Source organism: Symsagittifera roscoffensis, chromosome 4 (assembly GCF_963678635.1).
Source record: "Symsagittifera roscoffensis chromosome 4, txSymRosc1.1, whole genome shotgun sequence".
NCBI classification, from domain to species: Eukaryota; Metazoa; Xenacoelomorpha; order Acoela; family Convolutidae; genus Symsagittifera; species Symsagittifera roscoffensis.
In genome coordinates, this window is record NC_087065.1 from 54725001 (window position 1) to 54746720 (window position 21720).

The following is a 21720-nucleotide window of genomic DNA, read 5'->3' on the forward strand; positions in this document are numbered from 1 at the left end:
GAAAATGTAACACCAAATTGCTTTCACCAAATATCCCCGTAATGCGCGAGTAATTAATGTAAGTAGACGGTAACAGTGATGTTGATGGTGTTGGTGATGTCATTTATTCGAATTACTTCAAGAAAAATCTACACTTTGATCTACAATAATCTCGAAGAAATTCGAGAAGTTCAAAACTAAAACTAAGACTCGTTTGTTTCTCCTTTTCACAACTTTGCTAACATTTGAGTTTCTCTAACTTGAACATCTCAAATGAAGTTTTTACGCTTTAAAAATTATCTTGCAAACAAGGCTGCTTGTATTAGGGCGATTCCCCTTTAAGTCCTATAGAGTGGTGTTCGCTCTGAAAAAAATTGACAAAAATCATCATTGTTTTAAATTGTTTTTTTTTTGCAAAAACTATCCCTCAAACTATTTTGTCAAGTCAAAAGTGGTGAAATTAGTATATAGCAAAGTATTAAATAGATCAAATAGGATGCAAATGAAAATTGAAACTATTCAACTTGAAAATTCAATTTGAAAATATTTCTAAGGCTGATTAGATCTCCGCTTACGTGATAATACCACAAAATAAATTGCGCGTTAATGATACCAAATTGGCAACCTTTATGAAAAAAATCACAGGTAGATTATCTATTGATTATTGAGCTGAAGACATTAATACCTGTTAGCTGATGTAAAAAAAATTTCAGCAAAAAAAATCCACTTGAAAAAACAAAAACAAAGAAAAAGTTATTATATTGCAAAGTTTTATATAGATCAAATAGGAAGTCGCAATTCAATTTGGATCAATTTCTAAGGCGGTTTGGAACAATTTCTAAATCTCTGCTTATGTGATAACAGCACAAAACAAATCGCGCGATAATTATACCAAACTAGCAATGTTTATTAAAAATAGTCACAGATAAATTTCCTTTTGAATATTGAGCTCAGGACATCAATACTTTTTAGCTGCGGCTGCAATTAGTTAGTGTTATCAAATCATTTTATAGAGTTTTTTTCAAGGTGTTTTTGCTTAAAGTTTTCATGTTCTCTGACACACGTGGTGTAACGGTAACAACTACGCATAGGAGGGCAAAGGTCTTGGGCTCCAATCTGCCATTTGTTTCAAATAAGATTCGATGAAATTTTATTCAGACTCAAAGTTTACTTTTTTGCGGTTTGACTTTCGATTTCTTCTTAAAACTTTTGTTAAAAGGAAAGAAAACTCCAATATTGATCAGCAAAAATAAAAAAGTTTTGAAAAATGGGACCAATTCTTATTTTCGAAGGTGGAACAAAATTTTCAGGTTTTCCAGTGATAGAAATTTCTATTGTTGATCCAGTTTTCTCAAATTGGTTTTTTAAATCCAAAAAGTGCGAATCATTATATGATCTAGCTAATCAAAAAGTTTTCAGGGCTTCTATTTTCTTTTCAGAAATTTGAAAGCTCAGACTTTTGCAAAGAACAAGTCAATATTTTTCTTTTATGCACATGCGTTTTTGTTGACTGTGTTTTCAAAAAGGAATTATTTGGCTCAAAAAAAGTTTCGACACAATTTTTATCCGAATATTTATTGTTTTTTTTCTCCTCAATTTGTAAAGTTACTAAATCTGTTTTTATTTGCAATTGTTTTTTTTTTATTTTTTAAAATAAGCTCTATGTGGTCCAAATAGTTTCAATATATAACTTATTGGCTTAGTGACTCAAATTTGCGTTGTTTAAAGGCAAAAAAATTATTTCGTGTATTTCCAGAGCGAGTGATGAAGAGTTAATTTTTGAAATGTCAAAAGTTGTTAACAACAACAGTCTTGCTTTGGCTCTGCATGAGTTGTCGGCCTCATTGCTACTCGTTCAATGTTTTTGAATAGTAATTCTACACCGGCGATTGTTTAGCTAGACGTTTTTTTCTCAAATTGGACATCCTCTGAGACAAAATTTAGAAACTTTTTCAATTGTGGTTTTTCGACATTGGTGGTGACTTTTGTTTGTTTTTTGTTTGCCAGTTCGAAAATCGTTGATTATTTATTATTGCAAGTGATGCAAAAATTTTGTTCACCTCCGTCTTTGAAAACATATATTAATGAAAAGTATAGATTAGTTTTAAAATTGGCTTTTTCAAATTTGTGTCTGTTTTTTGTCCGTTATCGTGTCTCTTTTTTTCATTTTTCCATTATAATAAAAGAGAACACATTATATTTTAAATTTGTCTTATTTTTTCAATTTTTTCTGTTTTTTTTGTTCTCTTCAATTTTTTATGATTGAAACTTTGTTTTTATGTTTTATGGTTGATACTTAGAATTTTATTCATTTTTATTTGGTTGTTATTTTGATTTTTTTCTCTGTACATTTTTTCAAAGGAATGCTCTGAGAATTGTTGATTATTGGTTTCTCCAACAGATTCTTTAATGCTTGGAAACCCAACTCGAATATACAGGTGCTCATTTGGTGGCTTCGTAATGCTTGGATACGCAACTCGAAAATATAGTGCACAGTTGGTGGCTTCTTAGCTACATAGCATTGGCAATTAAACATTATCTGTTGTATTTACTTTATTAGTGGCTAGTGTTTGAGATTAACAACCATTCAGATGCGGAGGACGTGTAACTCTCAACCTCGAGGTCCGGGGTTCATTTCCAAAACATGTGTTTACATGAAATGACCAATAACTCACGATTATTAATCAAATGCGCCCAAAAGTTATCAATTGGCGTTTATTCCTCAGGATTTATTCCTCAATCATTTTTCTTCAAAGTTCGGAGCAGAAAAATTAGTTTTTTGAGAGAGCTCGTAAAGTCAACTGGTCGACCGTAAAACAAATCAACAAGGATTTTTTTGCGAAAAGCTGCTTCTGTCCCTTCTTCCCTGGCAAAATTCCGCTCTAGATTCCAGTTGATTAACAAATTTTATGGCAGTAAATCAAGTCTAAGATGAAATAAATTTTTTGGATGCCAAACTAATGTTTTTTTTCTTGTTCATCGAGTGTCACATTTTATTATTCAAATACCGTTTCTTGGAATGTCTTTATTTAGATTGTGGTTTTCGTGCTATTGAAGACCTTGTATGCGTCAATGTAAATGGATAGTAGAAAAATTGATAAATCAGAAGTATTAATTGATTGAATTTTTCGTTCTAGATTTCGAGCGGGTCATTTCTATCACGCAGGTTTTAGGAGGGCCGAGTTATGTATGAACCGTATGGATCGGTCAATCGGAAGTCCGCTTTTCGACTCAAGTTATAAAGGTCAACAAAAATTAATATAGATCGAGTGCACATAGATCTAGATCGTGAAAAATCCTCTCAAGCAAAAGAAGACACCTTTAAAACTGATTGAGCCTGATGATGAATTACCAATAAGCCACATTAAAGTTAAACGATATAATCTAATTCAAGTGATTGCCGGCGCTTTTTTTCTTTGTCGCTGTATATGTATTTGCGTTTTAAATTCAGCACTACACAAACCAAATGCAGTTGTACAGCACGCGTACGCGTTACTTTTTGTGTTGGTTTCAACGCTGAATAATTTTGATAAACTGTGTTTACGGAGAAGACAATCAGATTAAACTTCAGGTATTTGAAACGAAGATCTCAAAAACATATTCAATTTGAGATGCCTGCTAAAACCAGTGTCAGCCACCAGACCTCAATGCGAAACAAAGTGTAAGTCTTTTCAGAACAATGAAACTTTTCAGAACAATGAAAGAAGTAAGTATCTTTGGAATTAAATTGTTCTTTTTTTCAGGCATGATTCGAAATTTTTTATAATAAGCAATGGATGAAAGGAAAAGCAAAAATCAAAATTAGCTTAACGCAAAAATGTTATTTTTGGAAAAAATGCGAACTATACAAAACCATACAGTTCCATACGTCGGTGCAAAATTTGTAACTCAAATTTTAAAAAAAATGTAATGACCGAAAACTGTTACCTGTTTTTTGATAGATTCAAGCTAGTTTTTGCCGAAAAACTGAATCTTCAAATCAAATACAAATAAGTAATAAGTAAGTTTTGAGAACCAGAGTGTTTTTGCTCGTTTCGTTTCAGTTAATTCCATCATCTTAAGGCGTGTAGAAAAACAAGTTGTTGATTAATTAATTAAGCATTTTTTATCTGTATTCTACTGGATTCAAAAAATTGAAACAGCGAGATACTAGATCTCAAACAAGTTACAGAGGTTCAAAGATGAGAGGTAGATTAACTAGAAAACAAACTTAACCCTCGAACTAAAAATAAAAAATTCTAATTCGTTATTTGTTTATTTCCCGGTATTTGATCGATCAAAAATAGGGAAAAAAAGATGGCTGGCAGATAAAACCTCAATCCGGGCCTAAATTAACCTTTGAGCACTTGTTTTGGGCACTGCTATTCACCGCTTTAATTACCTTTTCATCACTGGCTTAAGTAACATTAACTATGTTTTGTAGTTAACTACCTAAGTTTAACCAATTGAAACCATATTGAAAACTGCAAGACTAGTTTTGTTTTCAAAGATTAAAGCTCGAGTTTCGCTGCAATTTTTTGTGATGGGTCCAAACGAACAATAACCAAAGGTTTCTCGTATGAAAGAAAACAGTTAGGTCAAGTGGCAAAAACTGAACTGGTGAATTGGAAACGAAGAATTGATAAGTGTTTTGATGAATTGAATTTCACCCAATAAACGGCTACAAAGTTTTTTTTTTACAAAAAAGCAGTGGTTGGAAATTGTTACCAATTTTTCATTGAGTCATGTTAATTTTAAAAAAAGGAAAGTGCAAACCAAGTATAAATTGAGCAAAATTTCCTAACCAGGTTTTTTGCTTATTTTCTTTTAGGCCAGGGCAGCATTCGTAATTTACTTTGTCTTCATGCGTGTAAAAGTGATGATAGTTTTTTAATTCTCGAAGTAATGACAAAAAAACTTGATGAATCGGATTTAGTTTTAAAAACAGATTGGTTGAAAAACCTTAAATCAGCTCCTAAAATTACTTTTGATAAGTGAATGTGCGTACTGCGCGCAGGTCTTTTACGTTTTAAACATCTCTACAGCAATAGCTTAAGTACTAATACTTTTTGATGTGGTTCATGACAACTCGATAAGTACTGAAACTTGATAGAAAATCCAAAAAATTCCATTCCTTCATGTGCTCGTAATTCATTTGAAAAAATTATAATTGTTGAAATATTTTACCAGTTTTTTTATAGATTCGAGCTAACTTTTGCCGAAAAAAAAACGATTCTGCTAATCAAACATTAACAAGCTTAAGAAGTTTTGGAAACCAGAACTTTTTGCTTTCCTCGTTTTAGCTCGCGACTGCATTTGTAAGTTCCATTGCCCTAATGCGTCTAGAACAATTTTTAAATGATGTTTTTCTGAATTTAAATTATTGAAACAGCAAAAGTGGGACATCGGAACATCTCACACAGCTTGCAAACAAAAAAAAAGCAAAAGCATTAGGTTGCTGGTCAAGAAGTTTCTAGCTTTTTTAAATCGGAATTAGGAAAAAGAAAATATTTGCCTGATAAATGCTTAAACATGTACATAATTTAATTTTTGAGCACTAATTTTGCGCTTTGGGTTTTTCAACTTAAATTGCCTCTTGAGCAGTAGCTTGAATAAAATTATCAGTTCTTATAATAAACTATTTATGTTTAACCAAAAGTGTCTGCCATTGCGTAGATCAAAAAACGAATTGTAAATTTTTTTAAAAAAAAAATGCGCGAATTATACAGAAATACAAAAAATTATATGATATTCAATACAACTTTATATGTGCAGAAACTTGTAATTCAATTTAAAAAAATCTTGTATCTTGTAGTTAAAGTTAGTTTTTTCCAAAAAAGCTAGTTTTTGCCGAAAAAATTAATCTGCAAACCAGATATAAATACTCATGTTTTGAGAACCAGAGTTTTTTGATTGTTTTAATTATATCCTACTACGGGATTGTTAACTATCATCGTCTTTATGCGTGTAGAAATTTTATTTATTTACTTTGGGAACGTTTTATCTGTCTTTGACTGATTTAAATAACTGAAACTGCGACATACTGGAAGATTTCAACAATTAAAAACTAGAAGTTGAAAGTTGAGAAGTAAATAATCAAGAAAACAAAGTTTAAATCTCATACTAGAAACAAAAAAGCGTTTATTTGCTAGTTCATTATTTCCCAGTATTTGATGGATAGTGGACTGGTGAACATGCAGTTTTGAGTTAGGACTGGAGTGTAACTCATAGAGTAATTTCGGATAGGGTACACCGTCTGCTCGTCACGCTATCTTATTTTCGGCCGGATAGATTCGTGCAACTTCTTAGTCTAATACCGATCCTAATCTTACTCTTATACTATCTAGTCTCAGGTTGTTTAACTAGTCTCTGCTAGGCTCAATAGATCTAGGGTATACTGGTTTATTGCGGCTGCTGAAGTGCTCGGGAGAGTCCAACTAATTTCTAAGTTAAATTCAAATCTCTCTGGTGCTGAAATTACAAGTAACTTCAGCACTTACAAATAAGTGGGTTGTTAGTTAGATGGATCATGATTGGTTAATATTAAATACTTTACATTGGTAAAACATTTAATTTATCCAATCATAAAATATAGTTTAGATCAGGTTCCACCCATCCGGGTTTTACAGAGTTTTTTAGAACAGTTCTTCTGTAATTCAAGGGTGGATGATGGACGTTGGTATTTGGCGAACATCATAATTTTCTTCCGCTTCTTCTTGTGACAACGACTGAGTCTCTGCAACAAAATCAATTCTGATTTCAGAATGGTTGGCTATGTCAGGTTTTTCTGTTCTTCGGGGAGAACTTCTTTTGTGTCTGATCTAGCTTGGGAATGGCGTGGAGATTGTGCGTGGAGGGGATGCCTGGTTACTCGGATCTGTACGTATACTTGAACATCGAGGTGGTCATTGGTCTAGTTCAATGAAGTCCTTTTCTGCGAAGTCAAGTCGTACTCTAAATCCTTTGAGTTGTGATTGTGAGCGGCATATCGATTGTAGTTGGTCATTCTCTCTCGAGTGTAGTGAGGTCGTCTTGTCTTTTGATGTTCGTCCTTGGTGTTGTATTCTGATCTATATATTGCATCATGTGATTTTACATTTTATAAAACTTTTATTAGTTTAATATTTTTTAATCATGATTTTAGTTAGTTGTTTTCACAAAAGCTTTTTGTTTTAGTTCGGTTATTTTGAAGAGTTACTCACCCTTGAGTAGCTCTTATTAAAAATAAAGGTGTGGTCACAAAGCGTGGATGTAGCGCGGTGGGTTAGGCCGGCTATAGAGCATGCTCAGGACGTCCTTTCCTGGTGGGTTAGGCCAGGAGTGGGAGTATGATTTCATGCGGTGTTTGTGAGGGGTCCTGTTATGTGACAACGTTTTATGTTGGGTTTGTTGTGGTTTTACTTATGTCTTGTTGGTTATGTACTTTTTCCAAAAAGCAAATTGTTTGTGGTATGGGTTTGTCTTTCGACTTTTTTGTGTTTTATTATTTCTTTCTAAGACTTTATAATAGTCTTCAAAAGAATAAATTATCCAGTTTTAAACTGGGTTAATCCGGTTTGGGTACCGTTGGTTTCCTTTTCTTAGTCATGCTGTTATTCTATGATTTGTGGTATTTAGTAAGCTGCGTTGGTTAGTTTTGTTTAGTATATGATTCCTTTCCAACCGGGTTAAAGGAAAGTTTGAAACTTGTTATCGTGTGTTAGAGTTATTGAGTGTGAAAACTTGAAACTGAAATTCATTATTTTAAACAATTCTTCGTGGGCGAGCTGTGCGAGTGTGGATAGAATTTCTGTGCAAATGAATAAAAATATCAAAAGGTTAGTACTGCAATTGCATTTTATTTAATTTACTGCATAGAATTTGGAAATTTACTGCTAGTTATGGGGGAATTTTAAGATACAAATTTTCATCGTAATTAGATTTACTGCTGTTGTGGGAAAATTTATGAATTAATTTACTGCATTGGCATTATATTTATTTAATTGTTGGTGCAAAAGTTTAATAGGGTCTTAAACAGTTTTGAAGAAGTTTGCTATTTTTTATTTTTCTTTTGTGAATTTTTCAGATGGTCTAGGATGAAGGCTAAAAATCTAAAGAAAACATGAATAAAGAATGGTGAGTTTTTAATATTTTAATTAGTTAGTGATATCATTTAATTCATACTTACCTGTTAGTCGTCGGGGAAAAAACCGTGGGGGAAGATGTCGTGAATTAGTTCTGAAGTTGTTAGTAGTTTAGCTAAGATGCGGATGATATTTTTAGTTTGAAGCAGTGGCCAAAGCAATTGAAGTGCCTTAATAGTGGTTAGTTCTTCAGTGCCTACTGCAAACTCATAAGGTGTGTTTTGGATTAAGTTATATAATTTGTGGTTAAATTTAGTGTTGTGGATGAATTCTAAAATGGGGATTTCTATAGGCTGTACAAACTCGTGCGGGATAAGGAGGGGTCGGGATTCTTCGGCGTTGAAGGTCTTGGTGATGGGACAGAAAATGTACATTTGGGTTATGGGGTCATAATTACGAAGAATACCATGGAGGTTAGTGTCTTTAATACAATATGTGAAATTTAGGAAATATGGTGAAGTGTATTTGGAATTAATGAATTGAAAACGATGGTGTGGTTGTCTAGAGGGTGTGTGTAGGTCAAAGTGATTTTGGATGAAACGATAGTAACTGTATGTATGTGTTTGTTTAGTGCGCAACATAATATCATGTGAGCAGTGCAAATCTCTTTCGTGTGGTGCAAGGAAATGAAAGGTTAGTGAAAAGATTTGGAAGCGTTCTTTAAAACTTTCGTATGCTTGTGTGTTTGTTAGTGCTTCTGAAATAATGTGATCAAACTTTCGGTCGAAGATGTTTAGTGTAAATACATATGGTGTCTTGATGAAAAATTTCTCGGTGATTTGTGGATTAGCGAAGCGATCGTCGTCTAAGAATTGATCTTGGTTAGCTCTGATGATGTTGTGATCGTAGTATTCTAGTGTATATTCATTAGCTCTAGGTGCAGTGTGTATTTTTAGTGATTTTTTATATCCAACGTAAGTAAACTGTCTAGCGGTTAGTGGTGTAGTTAGTCGATATAGCATGTCTTTGTTTCGTTCTATATCGATGGAAGTGTTGGATAAAGGTAAGCAAAGAGGGTTAGTGAAATGATAGTATGAGGTCCAAGAGAGAGTGGGCATTAAAACGTATTCATCTACAAAGTTGCGTGTTTCGTTAGTGTCGTGAGGGGTGTTTAAGGTGTATTGTGGAAACGAGGGTAAAGTGATAGCTAAAAATTCTTTAGTGTTAGTATGCTGGGGGTGGTTGATGTATTCACGGGCTGTTCCTGGTTTTGCTGGGAAAGGATGGTTGGGGAATTTTCTTTTAAAAGTGCGGTAAGCTCTATTAGTGTTGAGTGAAGATATAGTGGATGTGGATGATGGTGTTAATGATTCAGTATAATTTGAAGAGGGTGTAGGGGGATTGGATGAATTTGTAGTGGAGGAGATTTGGTTTATGGTCGGGGTGTTAAGGTGGTAGGGTTGTTGTTGGAGGGTAATAAAATTATCTAATTCTGAGGAGATTCGGGGGGTGTCTGGAGAATGAGATGATCGGTCAGAATGGTATGAGGAATAGGTTGGGGTAACTTGGGAAGCATAAGAGGGTGTGGGGGTGATTGGGTCAGGGTTACTGGATAATATGGGTTGAAAAGGGGGTTGAGAAAAATTAGAAGGGTTATGAAAATTATTGGATGGGGATGGTTCTGAGTCGGCAAATTCATCGGGGGTTTCAATATTCGGGTTATTTAGCTGTGAGATGGAGTATAAAACTGAAATATGTGAGTTAGTGTCGGAATTCATGCCTGATGTTACATTACTAGATGGAAAATCGGGTGGCGGGAAAGCAAAAAGTGGTATTATTGGGAATGTAGAGGTAAAATTGGTTGGGTGGGAATTTGATCGGTGTAGTGATCCAAGTTGGCGGCTCATCGTGGGCTAAAAAAATGATTATTTTGAGACTGAAAAGCGGTGGTATGGGGCTGTTCAATAATTTGTTCATAAGTATTATCATCTTGTGATTGATGTGTCATTATATGTTGAATGGGACTTTGTGATGTGGTGAGTCGAAAATTTGGGTTATGTGTGATGGCTAAATTTCGAAAATTTCGTGGGACTAGGGATAGTGGATGGTTATTTGGTAGGGGTGGTAATTGTGGTGCCGTTGGCGTTATGTCTACATTGTTATGTTCTTCGTCGTATGTATTTTGTCGTGTTGTTATTTTTGTGTTATATTCTTTTATTTGTGCGTCTAAAAGAATTTTGTTTATAGATGTGGAAAAAATTCCAAAAAATCCTGCAAAGAGTATGCGTGCTACGCTTGCTTGTCTGTTTACTTGTGTGTGTATAGCACATGTGTTGTAGATTCCTTTTAAGAGTGAGAAAAGAAATCCAATAAAGTTAAACATTGCGTATAAAATAGTCAATTTTTCTAAGATGTAGTAGGGCCATCCTAGAAAATCAAGAATTTCATTCTTGAGTGTAACAAAGCTAAAAATATTGATAGGTGATATATCTTGGGGACGGTATTTTTCGCCGTTTAGATATATATAATCTTTAATGTCTTTAAAATATCCGCTATAGTCTTGTGTGTAGATATCGGCAAATCCTGCGGTTTCTGCAAGTTTGCGTAAATTTTGGTCTATTGATTGTCTTTGTATAGTGTCCATTTGTGTTAATAATTCTTGGAATTGTTGTGTTCTAATGTGATGTTGAATATCTGATTTTGAATAGATTCCTATTGATTGTAAGTCTATATTTGGGTTTCGAGTGATAGCGCGAATGCTTTCTGGTGAAAATTTTTTGAGTGATTGCATTAATGTGGGATATGGTGTGAGAAGATAATATTTATTTTCATCAGGGTTTAGTTGTACTACATTGTGGCTGTTTTCTGATCCACATGGGACTGCGGTATCCCAGAAATAGGTTCTTCGTGAAAGTGTATCCACGAAATGTACTTTATTCTTATAAAAGATAGGGATTCTTTTATAACATCGTTTATCTTCAAAAACGTATAGTGGTGATACTTTTTTAGTACAAGTATAAAACCATAAGATGTTTCCTTCGTAGTCTAAAAAATTTGATCTATTTCCTGATAATAAGTATCCTGCGTAGGGTATTTTTAATACTGCTAGTGCAAGTGATTGTAATATTTGTGTTCGTTCTAATTCGCATAGTTGGTGTAGTGTTTCTAATTCGGAGAGTGACATTTCTTGAAAAATTCGGCTAATTGTATAATCTAGTTTCATATCTAAATGAATATCATAGTGGATATTACCGAAATATGTAGTGTTCATTAGTGATAATTCTTGTAAGCGTGTGCTTCTGGTGTCCTGAGGTTTTAGATGTCCACCAGGTTGTCCGTTGCTTTTTTCAAAATTAACTGGTATATAGGATGTTCCTTCGTTTAGAGGATGACCTGTGGCATATGGGTCGATTTTTACTTTTCCAGTGGTCATGTCGAATCCTTTTTCGTATTCAACTAATATTTCAGAGTATTGTGTTCTGTGAAGTGGATTCCTGTATTTACATGCAAGTTCTGTTTCTTGATATATTTGAAATCGTGTCAATTTATTTTCTATATTGTCTATGTTTCTAAAATCGGAACTTAGTTTGCGTGATGGATGGACTTGTTCATAAGGAATTGATTGTATGAAATTTTTTTCGTGAAATTTTATCATACGAGCGTGTATTTTTGCTACTTGAAATGTTGTACATGTATCTTCGGGGAACCAAACAATTGTTGCTTGTGTTCTTGTTGTAGGGTCGCAATATCCTTGATCATTTTTACAAGGTAGTCGGATTCCTTGATAGATCATTGTATTATCAGATAAATCTCGTGTGAGTTGTATTTTTTCGAGTTGTATTTTCCTATCGAAAAACATTATTTCTTGATATCCTTTATTTTTCGTGTCTGCTTTGCAGTTTGATGGGTTATTTATACCAATGTGTGGTATCCAATGTTTATCATGTAGGTCATAGGTTAATCGTCCGTGTGCGCCGTTATACGGGTATTTTTCGTCTAATTTTATATGTCCTTGGTGTCTTTCAAGTTGTGATTGATGTACAGAGTCTGAAAAAACTTGAAAATTAACTAATTTTCTTTGGGAATTTTTATTTTGTGTGATGTTTAGTCTAAGTAATTCATTTTTACAATCGTCGGGATTGAGATGTAAAAGACGTTCTATATTACTTTGATAGAATGATTCATGGTCAAGTCGGTTTTTGTTTCCGTTCGAGACTTGTGAACAATGTACTTTCTTTTCGGAAAATGTCGCTGTGAATTTATAACCTGTAACTGTTGTTGCTCGGGCTTTTGAATAGAGTGTTGCTATTATATCTGTGGTTTCTATAGCTTGTGGTTCTGTTTCACATTGTGATACTTGATTTATTGCATATTTGTGTAATGTTTTTTGTTCATTTTCTTCGCAATCGTAATGTGTTACTAATAAATCTTGTGGTCCTGTACGAGGGGAAGGGTTTATGTTTTGATTTGAGGTTACTAGAAAAGGGAGTTGAAGAAAAATTAATAATTTTAGAATATACATGTGTATGATAATCCTGAGTATGGGTTATAAAATGTAATGTAACCAATTGTGTTTTTGGTGTATCTGTCGTATTTATATATTACTTCAGTAGTTATAAACGGTGGTGGTAGTGATTGAGCTGTTATGTTAGGTGGATTTAATGGGTAGGGATGTTGTGTAATATTGTTTAATTTGACTGTGATTTCAAATTTTAATTGTAAACTGTTTTGTTGGAGTATTTGAATATTGTGATCACGGATATCGTTGTGAATATCTTGGCGATATTGTAATCTACTAAGTGCCCAGTTATGAAGGCGGTTACTTTCTTGATGTTGTCCAAATAATGGTGGAGGTGCTGTGAATGTATTCCAATCTAATCTTAAAGGAATATTTATTGATGATTGTTCTCGATATCTGGCGTCGAGATTATTTGGAAAATTTAAGTTAAAGGGTAGTGGTGAAAATTGGCTTATTGATGGTGTTGATGGTAGTGATAATGTTTCTGGTAGTGATGAGGATGTTGTTGTATCCGTAGAAATATCTATGGGGTCATTGACTAAATTTGGTTCACCTTGTGTAAATGAATGTGTAGTCCAATATGGCAGTCGTGATGTTAGGTTTGGGGGGTTAAAAGGATTTTCACGTATTTGTTCAGATGTTGGTGTTGAACCTAAGTAATCTGATGGTAAGCTTGAGGTGCTACGTTGTGAAAAAAGTGTAGGAGTTTCTGGTGTGATACCAGTGGTGTTTTCTGGAGTGGTTTGTGATGGGGATTGAGGTATATCAAAATGAACTCGGGGAGTTTGAAAATTTCTGTTTCGTCGAGGATGTATAATTTGTCTATTTATTTCTGTTGTGTTTTGGTTTTGACTAAGGTTTCGTATTCTACTTAGTTCTTGTGGTAGTGTTGGGTAAAGATTATATGTTGGTTCACTTAGAGATGCTTGTCGTTGAACTGGTTCTAGTGGTTCAGATAAACGAGTGTGCCGTTCTTCAAAAGTGTATGGATTGTCTTGAAAAGAAATTCGTGTAGATGTTTGAGGATTTTGAGTAGTTGAAGGTGGTGTTGGATTATCTTGGGATGATGTCGGTGAAGACTGATTTTGTGACTGTTTGGTAGCAATTTTTGATGGATTTTTGAATTGTTACTTTAGTGAGAAATTTTGTGTTTTTTATAATATTCTTCCAAAAAAAGAATTAGAAGGACTGTTGCTAGGGCAAATGTGAGGATTGCTTTCTTTATACATTTACAGATGGTCAAAATGAGGGATGATAAGAATGCTATGAAAATTACAAATAATAAAAAAATATCGGTTCTACTGAAAATTGTTCGTATCATTTAGACAAGTTGTTAAAATCGTACCTGTGGATATATTCAAGGGTTTTGGAAAGTTGGAGGAATAGTTCGAGTATTGTGTAAAAAATTAAAAAAATGTTACAAAAAATGATTAAGATTATTAGAAAAGATTCAAGTATATCAAAAAGAAATATTATAAAAGCTTCAAGTATTGAAAAAAAATGTTTAAAATTTATAAGTATTTGAGCGACTGTTTGAGAGAAAAGCATTTAAGAAATGATCTCTTGGTCGAATATTTTTTGCTGTTTGAGGCGATTTTCTAGTGTGGTCGAATTATTTATTAGTTTTTTGACAAGTGGGTTGAGTTTTGTAAAAAATTGTTGGGGGCAGTTTTCATGGGAGGTCGTCTTTTTCTTTATTTTTGTTTGTCAAATGATCCGGGGTATGGTGAGATTTTTGTACTTTAGGCTAATTAAAATCTTCATTTTGTTACTTTAGGCTAAGTTATCAAATTTGTTTTGGGGGTATTCGTGGTCTGAGTTGAGGAAATATTGTTGATCTTTGGGTTATTAGATAAGGGAGGGATACGGTATTATGGTGATATTTATTTTAGCTGTCAAGTTGGGGTGGTTTGCTTATTTTTGACCTGGAGGTTGTAAAGTTATAGTTAGAGATCTGCCTGGAGTTCTAGATTATTCGTCTAATTGATCTTAGTTTGAGTTAGAGAAAGTGGCGGATTGGATGAATCCTATTGGTCTATTTTGAACTAGAATTATTGCGTACTTGTGAGCATGTTATTTTGAAAAATTGAAATGAAAAATGTTACGGAGGTTTCAGATTGTGAAGTATAAAATCTTAAAATTACTTTTTAAATTCTACTTTCTTTAATATTTTAGATTGGGGGATGAACATTTTGTAGTTTTTACGTGGTTGATTTCGGAGTCTTGTTGTTTTTCTATGTTCAGATTTGTCTATTTCTTCTTGGGGTATTATTTGTTCGGTCATTTTTCTATTTTTTCTTTGTTTTGGAGATTCTTTATGGTTTTGTGTATTGTTTTTGGTGGCGGTTGGTTTTGTGTTTTGATTTTCGGTGGGGTTATCATTTTGTTCTGTGTTTTTCAGATGTGGTTCATTTTGAATGATTTTTAATCCTGTGAAAGAATATAATTGAGTTAATTCGCGGAGTGCGTATTCTTTTGGGTAATAAGGTATTAGGTTGTTTCGATGTTGAACGATTTCTTTTTTGTTTGAGTCGGTAATTTTATATGTGACATCAGTGGGTTTTGCAATTATTTGGTAGGGTCCTTTTCGGAGGGGTTGTAATTTTTTAGAAATTCCTTTTTGAGTATTAAAATTAGGTATTAAAACAAATGTTCCAATTTTTAAATCGGAGGCTGGTGTAAAACGTGAATTGATTTGTTCATTTATGTTTTGTCTTTGTAATAACTTTTTCGTTATTTTTTGGTAAATTTCATTGTGTTTCTTATCTCTATTTAAAATCCATTCGGTGTGTGTACCGGAGGCTAGTTTAAGAATTTGTGGGTGATGAAAATGATCTTCATCGTGTGTATGTAAAGGTAGGTTATAACAAATTGAGTCTTTATTTGGTTGACAATAACCTTGTGCGTTTTTATGAGAATTTGCTGTAAACATTATTGGTTTGCGTGGCTTTTGGTTAAAAACCATTTCGTATGGTGACATTCCTAAAGTTGTCGTTATTTGTGAATTATACGCTAAGGGAAATAATTTTACATCTGCTGACCATTCGGTATATTTTGTATCATTTCCGTTGATGATACATCTAAGATATTCTTGTAGTGAACGGTTCATACCTTCGACTAAGCCGTTTGTCCAAGATGCATGAGATGTACGTGGTTTGTGTTTAATGTTGTATAAATGACATAGTGTTATTATTTCATTATTTATGAATTCTGTACCATTGTCTGTGACTAAAATTTCTGGTAGTCCAAATTTTGCTATCCAGTGTTCATAAAGTGTTGTATATGCGTAATAAGCATTACAATGTGGTACTGGGTTAAGTGCTACATAGTGTATGAATGCGTCAACAATTACCATAATGTAGGAGTTTCCTTCTGATGAGGGTGAAATTGGTCCCTTAGTATCAAATGAGATACGATGATTAAAGTACAAACTTTGTCCTTTAAAATCTTGTTTTTGTGCTATTTGTTTTTGATTTGGGTAAGGTTTATTTAGTTGACATACTATACAGTCATTGCATAGTACTTTTATCCAAATTGGTGCATTTGGGAAATAAAAGTTTTGTATAAAATTTGAATATGTTTTCTCTGATCCAGAGTGTCCTTTAATATTTTGTGTATGTGAAATATTAAAAGCTATAAGAATCATACTTAAAGGGAGACATGGAACTGTAGATTCATTTAATTTGTATTCTAGAAGGTCTGTGTTTTCGTTAATTGTTGTATTATTGAATTTTCGAAAATATCGGAGGAGTGTTTTATTTCCTAAAATGGTTGAATCTGCTTTGATAGGTTTAGTTTTATATTTGTGCCATGATTTTAGTTGTCTAATTATCGGGTCAAGGTTTTGATATTGTTTCAGTGTTGAAATTGTAATTGTTTCTGTTGGGGGGAGAAAAATGTTTTCGATTTCTAATGTAGATAAGGGTATTGTATCAAGTGGGTCGTGAAGGTCAAAAACTTGATTTATTGTGTATTTTGAATCATTTGTTTGTGGTCCTGATAAATTTATTTTATCAGTTAAATCTTCTTTTTCAATTAGTGGAAAATGGTCTTTTTAGGCAGGTGTTGTTTTGTTCGTTTTTGTTGAGTGTTATTTTTTATCCATTGAGAATATGGGATTGGTTTGAAAGTTGATGTTCCAAGTAAATCAACTTCATAATGATTATTTTGACAATCTAAATAAAGTGGGAAATGTTGTAAATTATTTATTTGTGATTGTTCAATATCAGTTTTAACTGCATATTTGCATTCTAATCGGGGTGATGTTTCGTTTTCTGCAAGGTAGAATTTTATGTTTTTGGGTATTTCAACTGTTGTTTTTCGTGTAAGTAATTCAGGTGGTGTATTTCGACTTAAGGTGTCTGGTAATGCAAGATTTTTTCCTGCAGTCCAAACTATATGTAAGTTTGGAAATTTCATTAGAATTAGTTGAAATCTGTAAACTCGGTGGTTTGGGTTAGATTTTTGTGTAAAGAGAAAGATGATTGGTTTATGGTCTGTGAATAGAACTGTTGGATGTTTTGATCCAAGGATCAGAAATTCATATTCTGTCAGTGTATATATTATGGCTGTACATTCTCTCATTAGAGTTGAGAGTCGTAGCTCTGCTTGAGTGAATAATCGAGAATTTGCTGATATGAGGTTCATTTTATTTGTACCATTATGTGATTGTAATAGTGCTGCGCCGATGCCAAAGTTCGAAGCATCGCACATTGCATAAAATGGTTGATTAGGGTCTGGAATTGTGTTTGAAATTTGTTCAGTTAAAAGTTTCTTTATTTCATCGAATCGTGTTTGATGTTCTGTATTCCATTCGAAATTATTTTGTTGTCTAAGGATGTTGTAAAATGGTCGTAGATATAATTGCATTTTATAAACATATTTACTTAAAAAGTTTAACATTCCAAGGAATTCTTGGATTTTCTTTTTATTTGTTGGTGGTTGAAGTTTTTGAATAGCGTCAATGCGTGATTTCAATGGAGTGATTGTTTTTCTTTCTATGTTATGTCCTAAGAATTTAACTCTTGTCAAAAAGAAGTGTGATTTATCGGGGGCGGCCTTCAGATTTTCGTTCTGAAGTATTTGGTGATATTTTTCTAAAACTTTGAACATTTCGTCTTTTGTTTGTGATTGCATAAAAACATCGTCTAAATAGGTGATTGCGTTTTTCTTGAGTATCAGTGGTCTAAAAATTTTGCTCATAAAAGCTGAAAATGCTGCTGGTCCTATGGATATTCCATAGAATAAGCGGTTGAATTCATATTGTTGGTTTCCGATAACAAATTGTGTTAAACGTCGTGATTGTTCATCTAGTGGCATTTGATTGTATGCACTATTCATATCGGCGGTTGTAAAGTATTTGCCGTTTATTTTTGTTAAAATAACTTGTATTGGTTCAATGGGCCAATTACATTTTGATTCATCTATGAGTGAATTGAGGTATCTAGCGTCGAGAACGATTTTTAATGATTCTCCTTTAGCTAGAATGATAACAGGGTTGATGAATGTGTTGCCTTTTGGTTGTTCTTCTTTATTAACTGGTGATATAATATTGTACTGTTCTAAAATATCGAGTAATCTGTTTACTTTATCATGTAAGTGAATTGGTACTTTACTTGCTCTCTGTTTTTTGAAAACTGCGTCTGGTTTTAATGGGAGATGTAGTGATGAACTGATTTTGCCAACATCGAATTTTGATGTTGCATAGACTGATGAATATTTTATTAGCTGTTTGGCTAATTTTTCAAATTCGTCTTGTGTTATTTGTGAATGTTGGAAATTAAACATTGTTAAAAATTTCTGTTGGTCCTCTGTGTAGTTACTTATATTGAATGTAGGTTTGAAATATGGAGTTTTTGTGAAATAATCCGTATTTCTGTTTTCGTTACTTATTATATTATTTATAGATAATTCTTCATTAAGAATTGTAGATTGGCAAATATCTAGTAATTGGAGTATATTATTTACGCGATAGGCTTTTTCGTGTATTGGTGATATTGTAGCGTTGGTTTCACAATATCCTAAAAGTCCTAAAGGTAATGTTACTTGGTAAGGTGTGTTGTTATAAACATGTAAGGAAATAATATCTGAATTCGAATTTTTCAAATATTTTATGGATGAGATTGTGATTTTAAAAAATTTATGAATAGGTTTGAATTCAAAATCTGACATATAAAATTTTTGTTTGTTTTGTTCTTTATCATATTGGTGAACTTGTTTGATTGAAAAATTATAGATGTTTCCTGATAGTGGTTTCAGGTGTTTTCTTTGTTGGTTAAATATCGGATAGAATTTTGAAAAGAATGGTGGTTGTTTATTTAATCTTTGAAAAAATGTTAGGGATGTTTCTTTTGTTTTTGTATATTTATCTTTGATTAATATTTTACTATTTAGGATGTTAATTGTTGGTATATACTTCGAAATAAATGGTATTCCAATGATATTATATTTAATATCAGTGATATGGAATATTTGTTTAAATGGCTTATTTAAAATTTTGCTTTGCTCCATTGTTCTGGTAGGGAGGAGAAATAATTGGATTTTTCCGTAGTTTATCAATGTTGATCCTTGTGCTGTTGCTAGCTTACTGGAGGTTTCAAGAGGTGTTAGCTTTGGATGTAAAGTTTTTATTTCATTCCATGTGGGAATGTTTATTATGTTTGATTCTGCTCCTGAATCAATTAAAAAATCTATTTCAAGGTCTGGTGGTTGAAATTCTTTATTTCTTGGGCTTTCTAAGAGAAATGGTATTGTCCAAATTTTTTCTTTGGGTTGTTCTTTTTGTATATTTTGGTAGATGTGGTTTGTATTCAAGCATTTTGTTTTGACATTTTGATTGGGTTGTTCTGTAGTATTTTTTGCATTTGTTTCTTGCGTTGTTGGTGTGGAATTTATGGGTGTAGTGTAATAATTTTGAAGAAATTCTGATTGATTTTCATATATGTGTGATGAAAAGGGTTGTTCATATATGACAGATTCATAGTCATTTTCGACTTTTATCATATTGATAGCAAGAGTGTTTTCAGTATCACTTTCTGAATCTGATGATGTACAATTTATTTGATTGAGTTGTAACGTATCAGTAACTGTGTCATCAATACCTGGGGGGTCTGATGTTGTTTCTGGGTTAGATTGTACTTGATTGATTTGCCTTTGATGTTTAGGTGTATTACTTCTATGACGATTATTAGAATTATTATAGTTATTATTATTCCTATGTGGTGATTGGGAATAATTTCTGTAACGATTATTATAACTTGGGTGTCGATTTTGTGAATTATTTCGCGATCTGTTTTGGTAGTTATTGTTTGGTCTGTTATAGTTCGATCTATTATATGAGTTATTCCTTGATCGATTGTTCGGATAATTCTGGTTTCGGTTGTTTGAATAACTTCTATTTCGATTATAGGAGTAGTTTCTATTCCTATTGTATGATGAATTTCGTGATTGGTTGTTTGGATAGTAGTTATTTCTTGATTGGGAATTAGATCTAGAAACAAATCGTTGTGTATTTGAATTTGATCTGGAGTAGTTATTTCTACTATTTGGTCTATTGTAGTGATTTTGTGATGAATTTTGTGTATTTCTTCGTTCTGGTGATCTTCCTCTATAACTTGAGTTATATGGAGATTGATTTCTTGTATAACTTGTATTGTTCGGAAGTGGCTTTCCTGAACTGTTGTTGCTGTATACATTTTTGTTTGGTAGATTTTGATCTTTTTTCATGTATTGATAGAATGATTTATTTGGTTCTTTGTATTTTTGAGGTTTATTTTGATTGTCTTGCTGTTTTTGTCTACATTCGGAAATACTATGTCCGTATCGTCGGCAATAATTACACCATTTTTTGAAAGATGGTTTGCCTTTGAAGTTTGGGTTCTTTTCATAAATATTGAGTATTTCAGTGATTTTTTCAACGAGGTCTGTCTCTGATTCCTGTATATTATTAATATTAGTGGGAGTCGTTTCAATTTTGTTAACGTATTGTAATTTCAGATTTTCCGTTTCTTCTAGTTTCATCGTGATTTCTGCTTGTTCTAATTTGTCTACTAGTTTTCGAAAATCTAAATCGGGTTCTCGAATTGAAGAAGGATGGGATGCTCTCTTTTTTATTGCTATTTTCCTTAATTGTGGTGTTAAGGTCATCATTAAGATTTCTGTCATCTTTGTGTTTTTATAGTCATGTGTATTTAATGAATATGCTTTTCGAACTAGTGTTTCGATTCGTACTGCTATTTGCTTGATGGTTTCGTTTGGTAATCTGCGAATTTCATTACATAAAACTCTTTGTTGTTGTTTGTTTCTTTCGGAGTCAAACATTTTTGAAAATTCTTGTGTAAATCTTTTCCAGTTTGATTTTATTTCTAGAGGTAGTACTGAAAACCATTTTTGGGCTGCGCCATCTAAGGTTGTTTGTATTAACGCTGTGCGTCGATGTATCCAGTTTTGATGTAGTGGCGTATTAATTGGTTCAGGTCCAATGTTTAAAATCAGGTTTGCTGTTACTGCATTTAAATAATCTTCTACAGAGTATTCAGGGTCTGTTCCTGTGAAAACCATTAAAGGTTTGTTTGATGTTATTGATGATCCACCCATAAGGTATGGATTCATTGTCATTTGTAATGATTCTGCTGCATTTGGCATTTGAGAAAAATTTGAAAGTTGGTTTCTTGTTATTTCATGTTGTTGAAGATAATATGGGAGTGGTATTTCATTTTGCATTTGTGATGGTTGATACGAGTGTGCAGTCATTGGATTTTGTTGTTGAATTGGTTGAAAAGATTGTGTATTAATTGGATTTTGTTGTTGAATTGGTTGTTGATATTGTGCATCTATCGGTTGTGGAGATAAATTCCTATGATTTGTACGTGTTTTCTGTATTCCTTGTCTACGATATTCTTGAGTATTTTGTGCAAATATATCTGGTTGTAAGAAATCATCATCTGAGGATAAATAATCCATTTGATAAGATGTCTGTTTTTTATTTTTATTTTGTTGAAAAAATGGGTAATTTTCACTATGATCCCGTGGAGGATTTGTTTGGAAATTTGTTGAATTAGGTTGGGTCATTGGGTTATCCCAATTTCGAGATCTTGTATATTGGTTAAAATTTCTTTGTGGTTGATTATATGTTTTTGATGGATGTGTATAATTATAATTATGGTCTGCAAAGTTGTTTCT

At 32.8% G+C, this 21720-nt stretch overlaps 1 protein-coding gene across 1 annotated transcript in view; it reads left to right on the forward strand.

Moving 5' to 3' along the window:
- The first annotated feature begins 3435 nt into the window (after positions 1 to 3435).
- Positions 3436 to 21720, forward strand: part of LOC134843551 (neo-calmodulin-like) — a 28684-nt gene continuing 10399 nt past the window's right edge. Inside the window, exon 1 of the mRNA XM_063859667.1 lies at positions 3436 to 3640. Coding sequence (XP_063715737.1) covers positions 3591 to 3640 — 50 coding nt within the window. The 5' untranslated portion in view covers positions 3436 to 3590. The remainder of the gene's footprint in view (positions 3641 to 21720) is intronic.